General features: G+C 37.9%; 1 protein-coding gene and 1 non-coding gene across 2 annotated transcripts; both read right to left on the bottom strand.

Annotated features, from left to right (window-relative positions):
- Positions 1-3,948: 3,948 nt before the first annotated feature.
- Positions 3,949-10,781, bottom strand: LOC137749521 (callose synthase 12-like). The gene is made up of 2 exons (XM_068489631.1): positions 5,358-10,781; positions 3,949-4,331 (listed from the first exon to the last, which is right to left on the bottom strand). The coding sequence occupies exons 1-2, from the start codon at positions 10,659-10,661 to the stop codon at positions 4,326-4,328; spliced, it is 5,310 nt and encodes a 1,769-aa protein (XP_068345732.1). The 5' UTR covers positions 10,662-10,781; the 3' UTR covers positions 3,949-4,325.
- Positions 7,635-7,714, bottom strand: LOC137709611 (small nucleolar RNA J33). Its single transcript, XR_011064899.1, has one exon. It is a non-coding gene; the product is annotated as a small nucleolar RNA J33 (small nucleolar RNA).
- Positions 10,782-12,537: the final 1,756 nt, after the last annotated feature.

The raw sequence follows: 12,537 nt of genomic DNA, 5'->3' as shown, positions 1-12,537 counted from the left end.
TTTTCAATTAAAAAGAGAGCTACTAGACCTACCCATTGTCTTATTTTCTCACCCACGTTATAATCTCACCCACCTTAAAAAGTTAAAAAATTAAAATGTTATTTTCCCACTCACTATTATTGTCGCATCCAAGTCTCGGCTCCGTTGTAGCACGATATTGTCCGTTTTGGGCTTATCATTCTCTCACGGTTTTGTTTTTAGGAACTCACAAGCAACTTCCCAGTTGGTCACACATCTTGGGATTGCTCTGACCCAATCTCGCTTAACTTCAGAGTTCCGATGGAACTCGAAGTCAGTGAGTTCCCAAAAGGTTTCTTGCTATAGAGAAGGGAGCATGTACATGTAAGGCACATCATCTCTTCTCCGTTGGTCGATGTGGAATCTTACAATTATTCTCAAAATAACCTTTAATTTATACAAACACATAAAATTATAAAATTGTCTCTTAAAAAATATAAACAAATAATATATAAATGAAAACCACTAAGTTCTGCAAATTCAAATGGAAACGACAGAGGTATCTAAATTCAAAAGAATTCGGCAACGATAAATTCAAAAATACGATGGACAAATTCAAATGACCCATACACAAAGTATTCTTCTACCTTTTCAATGGAAACATAATCTTCTACCTCTTTCGTAGAAGCATCATCTTCCACCTCTTGTATGAAAAAGTCATCTTCTAAGTCAATTGATATTTTTTTACTTCTTTGAATGAAAGGAGATGAAAATATGAGTTCGAGTTTAAGATAGACAAATCGTCTCCCACACCCAACCTTTTTAAAAAAAAAAAAAAAAAATTAAACAAAACAAGATAATTAATGTCATTACCAGTCTTTTTGCAAATGGATAAATTTGTAATTAAAAAAATTCATTAAAAGATGGGTGGGAAAATAAGACATTGGGGTGGGAATAACATCACTCATTAAAAATTATCTTAATACACCACACATATTTCCCCATAATACCCTCACACCACATTCTTAATATGCACCTTACATTTTTTACATGCACCTCATATTTTCTATACACCTCACATTTCTCAAATCTTATAAAGCTTTTAATTTGGACAAAAAATGCTGATTGAAATTTTGACAAAATTTGCCGTTTGGGATTTTAAAGCATATGTGGGTTGTTTTCAATTTCATCATTAAAACACATGTCATTTGGTTTTAATATTTAGTGGTAATTTTAGTGTTTAATTCTTCATGTAATCTCTGTGATCCCTAAAAGATGAACACGAACATAGAAGCTTGAAAATACGCATCAAAACAAGATTAAATAATTATTGATGTCTTCAAAATCACTAAAACAATAAAAAAAATATGAAGTCTTACCTCATGTAAAGGTTCTGAAACATTGATTTCGTGTTTTATTCGTCAAAAATAAATTTTCTCAATCAACATGTTTATAGTTTCATTGGTTAGGGTTTTGTTCAACAATGGAGGGTCGGAAGGTTTTGATAGTTAAAGAAGATAAATAATACATTAAAAGTGATTTGGGGTGTATATATTTTTTATTTTTTTTATTTTTTAACCTAATAAGGTCAAAATTGCCATTACATAGTAAATAAGTCATTTAATATTAAATTTTAATATGATATGCATTCAATATTTTGTGGAGTGCTAATATAAAAAGAATTTATTTAATATCTCCCATTAAATATTTAAATTTATTAATATACAATTTTTAATTTATTTTTTGACCAAAAAATATTTTTTTAATTTATTAATTTTATTTAACATTCTTCAAACTTGAAATACTCAATTAATGTACCTAAATGTTAGTACCAAAATGAATTATATTGAACTAATGTATTTAAATGTTAGTACTGAAATATATGCACCGAAATGTATTATATTAAATTAATGTACCTAAATGTGTGTACCAAAATGTATACACCGAAATGTATTATATTGAATTAATGTACCTCAATGTTTGTATCGAAATGTACGTACAGAAATGTGTGTACCCAAATGTATGTACCGATATATATTATAATAAATTTAATATACCTAAATGAAAAAGATAAAGTACATCGAAATATATTGTATAACAAAAGTTAATTTATCTAAATGTTTACATCAAAATATATTACAATAAATGAAACGAAAGTAAAAATAAAATTAATACATTAAAAATTAGTAAGAAAAAGAGAAATAATTAAAAAATCAAAATATAATTAATAAATGAGATTATTAATGTATCAAGGACTAAAATTAGATTTTGATCCTACTCATGGTTTTAATCTAAAAGTCATCTTTGCGAATGATTAAAATGAAGTTTTCTATTTTTGAAATGTCATATGAACTTGTATACATTATTGTAGCTATGGTCCCTTAACTTTAACTCAATTGGAGCAATGGTCCCTCAACTAAAAATTCATTACCATTAGTTCATCAACTTTAATTCAACTAGAGAAATGATCCCTTAACTTTAACCCAATTGTAGCAATGGTCCTTCCAACATAACTCGTTTTGACAAAAATTTTGACATAGTTGACAAAAATGACCATAATTACACTTTGATAAGTTGAGAGACCTTTATTATATAAATGGTTATTCCAACATAACTTATTTTGATAAAATTTTGACGAAATTGATGAAAAAGACTATAGCTACACATTTTGATAAGTTGAGGGACCAATGGTAATGAATTTTTAATTGAGGGACCATTGCTCCAATTTGATTAAAGTTGAGGGACCATTGCTACAATTTACTCTTTTTCAATTTGTCATATAAACTAAAAATTTAAGCAATATGTCATACCAACTTTCTGAAATCATCAATTTGTCATCTCACTCTAACTCCGTTAAGTTTTCCATTCAAAATATATCATGTGCGAGGCACATGACATGTGTTATAGGTTATTTATGACGTTTAAGATCTTTTTACAAGTTCTTTAATTTTCTTTAGTAGAACTCTTAACTTTTATGTTTGAAAGTATTCATGTGGATTGTTGACAATTCCATTTCCGACACCAAACATCAACTCGTTTCTTATATTACAAAGCTCATATAAATTTTGATTTCATGCATGCTAAACTGAACACCCTATAATTGTTTTGATCGAACGCAACTTAATAGAAGGAAGTGGAGTATTTTTTTTTTTTTTTAAGTACAACGATATATTTTACATTAGGGGAGAAGAGAGTTCGGTTAAGCCACACAATGGGCAACCTAATTTGGTATCGAATTCGCCATCCACAAGATTCGAACCTAAAACCTCTCACTTACAAGTGAATAAGAATACCATCAAACCGTAGTACTAAATGGCGAAATGGAGTGTTAAAATGACATAAATAATTTTAAACACAAATCATATGCGAGACACATGACTTATTTTAAATGGAAAACTTAACGAAGTTAAGATGAGATGACAAATTGATATTTTTCGAAAGTTGGTATGACAAATTGCTTATAATTTTAATTTAGATGGCAAATTAAAAAACATAAGTACAAGTTCATGTCACATTTCAAAACAATTTATATTCTCAGAAACCGGTATCCCTTTGTTCAAAACGCAACGGGTTCACGCTTGGAGCCGTTATCTTCATTTGCAAATCAGATATGTCTACAAAATTAATTTATCAAGAGTACAAAACAAGGTTCCGCAAAATGTGCCGAGTATACGTTGGAACAGACTCTCTTCATGTAAGAGTCAAGCAGAACCAGCCGACCAAAAACAAAAGGTCGGCTGCTAAGAGTCTCACCGTAACAGAAAATCGCAAACCGATTCACGTACCTCGCTTATGCAGCAACCAGCTTACCAAGCACATTTTCTCTTCTTTAAACCTTGAGAAAACCTCCATGTTGGAGAATTTGTGCACATATAAAGTCAATTTATTTTCGATGTTTTCACGCGCTTAAACATGTCTCGATGCTGAAAGAAAACATCGATAAGCGAGCACGCTGTACATCAAGATTCAAGACCAAACATTTAGAGAAAATGAAGAAAAGAGCTGCATTTCTCACAAAAGAATAAAAAATGATGTGACAATCTGGAGAAGCTACCACAGAAAACAATACTCAATATAGACACAACGCAAAAAGTTGCACCGTCGGAGATGCGGGAGGGTAACTGCAAACAACACTAAAAGCAAAAGCTCCCCCTAACCGGAGATTGATGGTATCTATGACAAAATTTACTAATTACACAAGTAACAGGGAAGATGAAGCCAGCATCAAAGAACAAAGGGAATCCTCCGCTCCTCCGTGAACGTTAAATAAATCATACCTCCTTGAAACACACATAAGAGCCCCCAACAAGTCTAAACCATAATCCAACTCCTCAACTTGTCGAGATTTTCTACATCTCGTGCTCACATCAAAACTGCAAAAAAATAAAATGCAATCCCGTTAGTAATGTGGAACTAAAACATACAAACTCAGCAATCGCAAATAAAGGGAATATATTGGCTCACCACCCTCAAGTGACAGTGACGCTCACCATCCTATTTATCACCGTTAGATGAGTTAAAATTTCAAGATCTGTGTGGTGGATAGACACAAATCTCTAAATTTAACTCATCAAACGCCCAACGGTGATAAATAGGTTGGTAAGCATTACTACCACTTGAGGATGGTGAGCAAAAATGCACCCCCAAATAAATAGAGTAGATCTAACTTCTATGACATTACAAATGCATCAGAACTCCATGCAACTAGGTGAAATTCCACTGGAGATCGATGTCAAAAGAGATAAATGGAGACCATAAAACAGAAATACGGAGGCTTAAATCTTGTTTCGTAACTCTAAATGAGTATATGTAAACAATGGATAACAGCTCCAAATCACATACAACATGTTAGACAACTTAATTAGCACATTAATTATTTATTCATTTGAACAAAATCTAATTTCACATTAGTTCAATGACAAGTACCACAAATTCTGCCAATTATTCAAAAGCAAACCAATTCACCATGACAAAACAGAAATAAATGTGTGGGTAAAGTGAGATAGCAGATGCACAGACTAAAAAGAAAATATGCAAATTCCAAAAGTTGGAAACAGTTGCTGACTGTACATGCTACTCAGAAAGCATGCGATAAAAAAAAAAAATTGACGGTTGAACATGACCTACACATAAAGACATGCTAAGAAAAATAGGATTTTGATTCATCAGGTAAACTGAACACATTTCACGGAACTACATTGTTATGCCCTGTGCCATAATAAATAAAACAACAGTAGATATTGTTTATTGTTCCACAGCATTATGTATAGCGCATGACACAATCACAGTTTTGGACAGTCATTTAGAGTAATTTAGTGAACTGGCTGGCATAAATAAAATAAAGGACATGGTAAAATACTCCACAAGTTTCCCTAGAAGATCAATGATTAAAAGTTTACCTTATCTGACTTGGACCTTTTTCCCGTAACAATCTGGAATATACGAAGGCCCCGGCTGAATGCTTCATTAAACAATATCCTAGTCTGCATAGACTGAAAACCAGGAAACCATGATAATACTGCCACAGGTGTCATTACAATCACCCCAAACAATATATCATACAGTCGAGCCACAGAAACAACCGCTGCCCAGAGTATAGTGCGCTGTAGACAGGGCCGAAATACTTGTGCTATCAACACCAATCCCCATCCAGTTGGAACGAATGCCAGAAGACTAGTGAAAATATCTATGAACTTGAACTCGGTGAATTCCAGCAGGGCAATCATAACAAGTAATCCAAGTTTTATGACAAGAAATTGCACCAGCCGATAGTAAATGTGATCTTTTGAGGCATATCTGTCCCGAGCATATGCTATCACCACAAAAATGCCAAAAGCCACAAACACATAGATCCAAGACAACAAGTAAACAGCAATACTGGTACTTCCAGCAGCAATACCAAGCTGGTATACAATCCCATATTGGAAAAAGAAGAAGCGCAGGTCTAAAATTATCTCTAGAAACTTTCCCCAGAGGCCAGTGGTCCTTAGATGATCTTGCTCCTCATACCACCATCTTTCCCAGCTCTGTTCAGCTTTTGCGAAGACACTGCCACGATACCAAATCCAGGTCATGAAGTCATCAAAGTCATCTACAGTCTTCAACCAATCAAAGCCAGAAGGATTGAAAACGAAGGGGGCCAATAACCATGACACAACCAGGAACCAACTCGTGATGGTCATGCCTATGTAAATAAAAGTGTCCTTAGCTACAGGACTATGCGATGCATAAACAATAAGTATCAACCCTAGTTCAATTGCTTTCACAAAATGACTACGAGCATAGAGCCTATAATTCTCTGCAAAACTCTTGTGCTGCACAACAAAGCCACGTCCAGTTGCACGATACTTTGCACCACCATGAAGAATAGTTCGCCCAAAAAAGTGGGTACGAGTTCCCATTGAGAATGTGTAGAAAACTGATGAAAGCTGGAGCTGCATCGTCAAGAAATCCCAAATAGCATGAAGGAATCCATGTTCAAGGGAATTCTCCACTATCATTGGAAGGGCAGTGAACAGACCAAGTTGGATAATGAACTGCTGATTCAAGACTGTAGCAAGTGCTCTGTTAGTAGAATCATTTCCCAATATAGAACCTTCAAGACCACTAAGAGCCAGATAAAGCCGGCCCCATAGAAATGTATACACAGTAAGAACAACCACCATTGTATTAAAAAAGAATCCCACTGTAGTGTAAAAGAATGATAGCATCCGCAAGAAATCCAGCCTGTGACCCAATCTATAGACATCTCTGCTGAGAATTTGCTCCCCGTTCCCACTAGCAACCTTGGCCTCAAACATGGAAATTTGATTGAATCCAACATCCCTTCCCTTGCCGACTTGAATATATTCATGGTGTGTGACATTTCCACCCCGCAACGTGCAATTAAAGCCAGCAAAAATGTCTTCACTGATGTTAATGACCCTGGAAGCTTTACTGATGCCACCTCGAGTCAAGAACCAAAATCTGTCAAACACATCTGGATGACCATAATGCATTCTAATTTTCAAGGGGTTCGCCAACACCCGTTGCCCCAAGGTGACAAAACTTGTTTCTTGAGCTGACATAAACCAGGCAAGTGATGAGACGGAACCAGTAAAAATATGCTCTCTGACTCCCAAGATGGTAGGCTTCCGGATGCCATAATAGCACCTGTACTCTTCCAATAGATTCCGCATTTTGAGTGCCTCCTCAAAATAATTGTCTTGGTTCATATCAATCGTCTGAACTGCGTCACCACGAGTGAAGATAATGGCATGATTTTGATTCTCTGGTTTTCCCTCTCCGAGCTTCATTGGACCAGGCAACTTTATGCGGTAGATTTCCACCTCCTTCTCTAATTTCTGATCATACTTCACAAGAACAGAATAGTACTCCTTCTCATTCCTGCCAGTTGAAACCTCATCAAGATAGGCAACTCGAAGTGCTTCGTTGGTTTTCATCAAATACAAAATTTCATCAGCATGGGGATCTTTTTTCACTTTTTGTGTTCCATATATCTGGCATGCAACCACATATGTAAATTTCATCAAAGCAGTTCCATATTCATGACCTTTGTACAATGAGTCCACACAACTGCTTGTTCTAGTTAAACTTCGGGAAGAAGGTGACCTCTCAGAAGTCAATCTGTCCAAGCCAATGTCTTGCATAGCGGAACTAGGTTCTTGTGATCCTTCCCGAATGTCCATCTCAGATGCAGAATCCAGAAAAGCCAACATCTTCAGAGCCCGATAGTAGTACATCATTCCCCTTACGGTCCTAGTAAGTGTTTGGCCTCTGTAAGATGCCCAAAGCCTGAGTTCTCTCAACTTAGTTGACCATATTTCATCATCACTCCCCATTCCTTCTCTGCGCATCCTCTCCATAAAATTTTTCCACTCGTCAACATAAATTGTCTGTAAATAATACAGGGTAGAAACCCCATCTTCATTCTCCGTACGGAGTTGTTCTTTGTTGTACAATACTTCTTCACTGTAGTACGGGGTCAGCACACTGAAGGCCATCATTTTCTCAACTTGAGGTGCATGGGGCATGTTCATAAACAAGGAGTTACTGAAGAAGGCAATTCTGCGTCTTGCCTCAAGGTTAACTGGGATATTCTGCATTGAGTCCCGAGAGGTAAGTATTGTGTGCAAGCGCCTAACCTGCCTATAGAAGAATACATTGTTAGGATCAGGCGACTCAACAGCATTTTCAAAAAGCAGCCCTGCAGCAGAACCTGGATTACGAGGGGCCAAACCATCCTCCATCAGCTGCTCAGTACTTCTTTTTTCCTTGAAAAAATCTCGAATGGCAATCTCATAAAGGGCCTGCAGAGTATTTACCACCTGGTTTGTGTCTTGCTTGGGTTTTTTAAAAAGCTCAACAAGTTTGATCAACTTGGCATGCAGCTCTGGAAGCGCCGTCGTTTTAAATGTTTTCGTGAACTTCTCAATCTCAAGAGAGTGATCAATTTCCTGAAACAAGACTGTCATAATGGAATGTTCTTCTGTGTTGCGTTTGATGATGTCAAGTAGCAAGTGCTTGATGCAAGCATAAGCTTCTATAACAGCGCAGCGCCTGTACTCATTCTTGCATACCTTATACCAGAGCCACTTATCAGGAGCATCTATTAACTCTTTGGCCTGACTAAGTGCCAGCAGCAGTTCATTGCAAAGAAGAAAACAAGGCCACCGAATAACCCTGATATTCCAAGAATTTTGTGGCAGCTCTAACAGCTCAAGCTCGCTGTCAGAAATTATATCTTCTTCCCTGAAGATCAAAATGATCTCATTCCATATCAAAGCAAACCGTGTTGCCTCAACCTGGTTGGATTCGAGCTTCTTATAAGGCCGTCCAAGCCCATACCTCAGTTTCAACCGGTGGATGGCATCATTAAACTTACTCTTCAGAGTTCCCCTTGCATTTAACAGTTGCTCTTCTGGCATGAGATTAAACTGAATTGCACTTGCAAAGAACTGGAATCTCAGCCTCAATTGCCCGATATTTCGTATCTCGCCCAAATGTGCAAACAAGCCCACTCCTGCCCCCACAAGAGAGGAGTAAATCGAATAGAACAGCTGCAAATCCATGAGGTATATCAAAACGACTGGAAGCCAGAGCAATCCAACTGCAAATTTGTTGCTGTTGCCAAAAAACTGATGCCACTCGTAGTTCACATTCTTAAGTTTTATGAGTTCTTTTGATGGGCGAATCAGGGGTTTAATCTGCATGAAGTAGCTGAAAGAAAATTTCGTAGCAAGCACGAAAATCCAGAACAAAGTGTACTTTATATTGTCCACAAGTCCTTCTCTCAAGCCACGGCCAACAAAAGTCCTGCTCTGAAACCACCACGATAACATGTAAAATATCTTCCAGTTTGTGTTCTCAAGAAAATTCCGAACCCAAGGAAGAATAAAGAGGACCAAAGCCAAAAGCTCTGGTAGGATGAAAACCAATGCAACCGTAAGAAAATTCACCACCCGATTATTTGCCTCGGTGGACCACTTCCCATCCTGATTTCTCTGCGTCCATATCCTCCCATAGAACACACCAAAAATGACAATCCACAGGGCAGCAACTATGCTCTTCAACACCATCCTCACTCCGAGCCCCAAAGTCTCCCTCGAAACCAGACTATACTGCATTCCCACATCAAGCAACGACTGCAAAAACCTCAAACCAGCCCAAGTGAAAAACACAGTCAAAACCTTGACCTGCACTTCCCTCTCCTCCAACGCCTGCCACGGAAACTCCCTCTCCTCCCAAGCAACAATAATAGCCGCCTGGAGGAACATAAACAACATGATCCAGAGCTTGTCGAAGCTCCGAAACAAGTTCCAAAATGACCTCTGCTCCACAAACCCAGTCTTCCCCACATGCCTACTCCTACCAGAAGTAACAAAAAAGTTACTCCCAACATCAACAGGCCACCTGAGCTTGTCAAAACACCTCTTACTCCAGAAATACTCATTGATATCATCATAGTTCCTCCACACACTATGAGGGGCAGTCCCATTCCTGCTGCTCTCCACCTCTGCTCGAATCGTCTCGTAAATGGGTTTCACAACACTATTCAAGAACGCATTCTCCCCCGAAGTCGACGGCATCACGGGCTGACCCGTCTGCTCATCAATATAATCCTCCAAGATCTTGTTCAATTCCATGGCCATGTTATGAAAAATAAAGCACAAGCACTCAGGGACAAACCTCAGATTCGCCGCCTCGCCCCAGATCAGCAGGTACAGTGACACGTACAGCAGCTCCCGGCGTTGGTCGGCGGCAGCATCACGCCTCCGGTCGGAGATCCAGATATTGGACTTCTTCCCCAAATAGGAGCACCAGCTGGTGTAGTTCTTGAGCAGCTTCTTCCGGAACTTCCTCAAAACGGCACCGTCCAGTGTGTCGATGTTGTCCGGGGGAGGGTTGAGGCGCATCTGAGCGTTGGCGAGGTGGAGGACGATGTGCTCGCGCTGGTTGCGGACGTTGTCGTACTGGAAGCCGAAGAAGAGGGCGAGCCAGTCGAGGAGGTCCATGTGGGGCTGCCATTGAGCGTAAGGGGGACGGCGGAGGTTGCCAACGGCGCGTAGAGAGGCGGCGGCGGCGCGTACCTCGGGGAAACGGAGGGAGGGGTGGTCGGCGAGGAGGTCGTGGACGGGGATGATGTTGTAGGGCTCCGAGTCGGGGTCGTCGGAGGAGGATTGAGTACCCCGCCGGATACTCATGGCATGGAGGATTGGAAGAAGGGGATAGCACGGTGGGTGGGTGTGTTCGGCGGTGGTATTAGGTATTAGGTTTGCTTCTTTTTTCTGGGTTCTGATGTGGGAAGAGAGGGGGGGGAGACAGCTGGGGGAGATGGATGTAACGTGCAAAACGATGGCACGGAGTAAGAGAGTGTGTGCGGGATAAGGGCCGTAAAGGAAGGTCGGGGGCGCGTTAACGTCGTTTCCTTGCCTTTTCCTTTTCTAGTCGTTGCTTTGAGCAGTTAACGTCTATTTCAAAATTTCCCGGATCTTTCCGTTTGAAATTTTATTTGAATTCGGTAAATCGTTTTTGGGCTAAGTTTGGTGTGACCGGGTGAGGGATTTTTAGGTCTAAATTCAAACGGATTTCAGGTAGCATTAACACAGAGTTCTCACAAAATGCTAGAAAAAAATAAATTCGAATCATATTATTGTTAACATATTATGAGGTTAAACTTAATCCATCTCCTTTAGTGTAAATAATATTTTTTGTTCAACAAAAAAAAAACTACTGTATAAGAGTCACAAAAACATGAAATTTGCAAATTTCAAATTATACAAATTACTTTAGGCTTCTTTTATCTAAAATGGTTTCTTAGATTGACATAACTTCTCATTTTTGGTCCCTGAGATTTGAATCGATAAAAGTGGTTCCTAAGTTTGTTCACTATCAATCATTTTAGTTCTTTCGTGAAAAATCTTCATTATCAAGGGTATTTTTGTCATTTCGATTCTTATTTAATTGAATTTTTCATAGAATGACCAAAATAATTGATGGTGGAGAAATTTAGGAACCACTTCTATTTCAAATCTCATAGACTAAAGTAAAAAGTTATGTCAATCTCATGGACCATTATGGGCTTTCAATTTCCGATGAAATTCGACGTTATGGGAACACACAAGGAAATGAGAAACACACAAGGAAATTCCACGTTATGGACTTTCAATTTCCGATGATTTGAATCTAGTACAAGAAGATAATGCTTAGACGAGAAGGTTTTATACTTGTATTTATATTTTTTGGTCAAGGGAAAGAATGGAAACCTTCCCTGTGCCCAGATAAGAAAATGTTATTTTCCTTCTTTTCAGGCAGCCTCCCACTCGCAGGAAACGCGGCCGTTTTGGAATATAGTATGCGCGTCGTCGCTGTGGTAGGCGAGCGGCCCAACGCCAACGCCAGCGCCAACGTCTATATCAGATCTACATCTACATAATCCAACATTAATTTCGTTTTTATATTATCTTTTTCTCAAGGTCAAAAGCGTGTCTTACTTTATAAGAAAAAGAAATTTCAAATGAAGGGTTAGTCGGGATATTTTTCACCTTTGGGTTTTTGGTGCTTTTAAGAAAAGTTTTTTTATTGTGTGTTTAAGTTGGAATTAGATTCTAAAGCGTTTTGTGTGCATGATTAACGGTGCAATGCTACAAAAGCAATTGAGATCAGTACAAGATCTTTTTGTTCCTCGTGATGGGCCGGATTTTTTTGTTTCGAGGGAAGATGATCTTTATAGATAGGATTGTTTTAAGTCATAATGATTGTTTAATACTTTAACTGTTGATGTAAACGTTTTTATCCAAATTTAATGAAGTTTTATGTCGTTTGAAAAAAAGGTCACTATAGAAGGAACAACATGACTCCATTTTTAGCAATATATAATTAAGGAAGAGGTGTAATATATTTTCAATGTAAATGTTGCACATAGGACACATAGTGTCAGTTTTGGGGAAAATAATTACTCAATCTTTCTCTGGTCCGAAGCCTTTCTCTAAAACAAAGCCAACCAAAGAAACATTATGATTCCAAAATTTGTTTAAATCCCTTTGCTTTTTGCTTTCTGAGGAATATTAAGATTCTAAA

This window comes from Pyrus communis, chromosome 11, assembly GCF_963583255.1.
Source record: "Pyrus communis chromosome 11, drPyrComm1.1, whole genome shotgun sequence".
In the NCBI taxonomy this organism is placed as follows: domain Eukaryota; kingdom Viridiplantae; phylum Streptophyta; class Magnoliopsida; order Rosales; family Rosaceae; genus Pyrus; species Pyrus communis.
This window is presented reverse-complemented; position numbering and strand designations above follow the sequence as displayed.

What these genes read in the sequence shown, in the direction of transcription:
- LOC137749521 (XM_068489631.1), bottom strand. Translation starts at nt 10,661, where the DNA reads ATGAGTATCCGGCGGGGTACTCAATCCTCCTCCGACGACCCCGACTCG.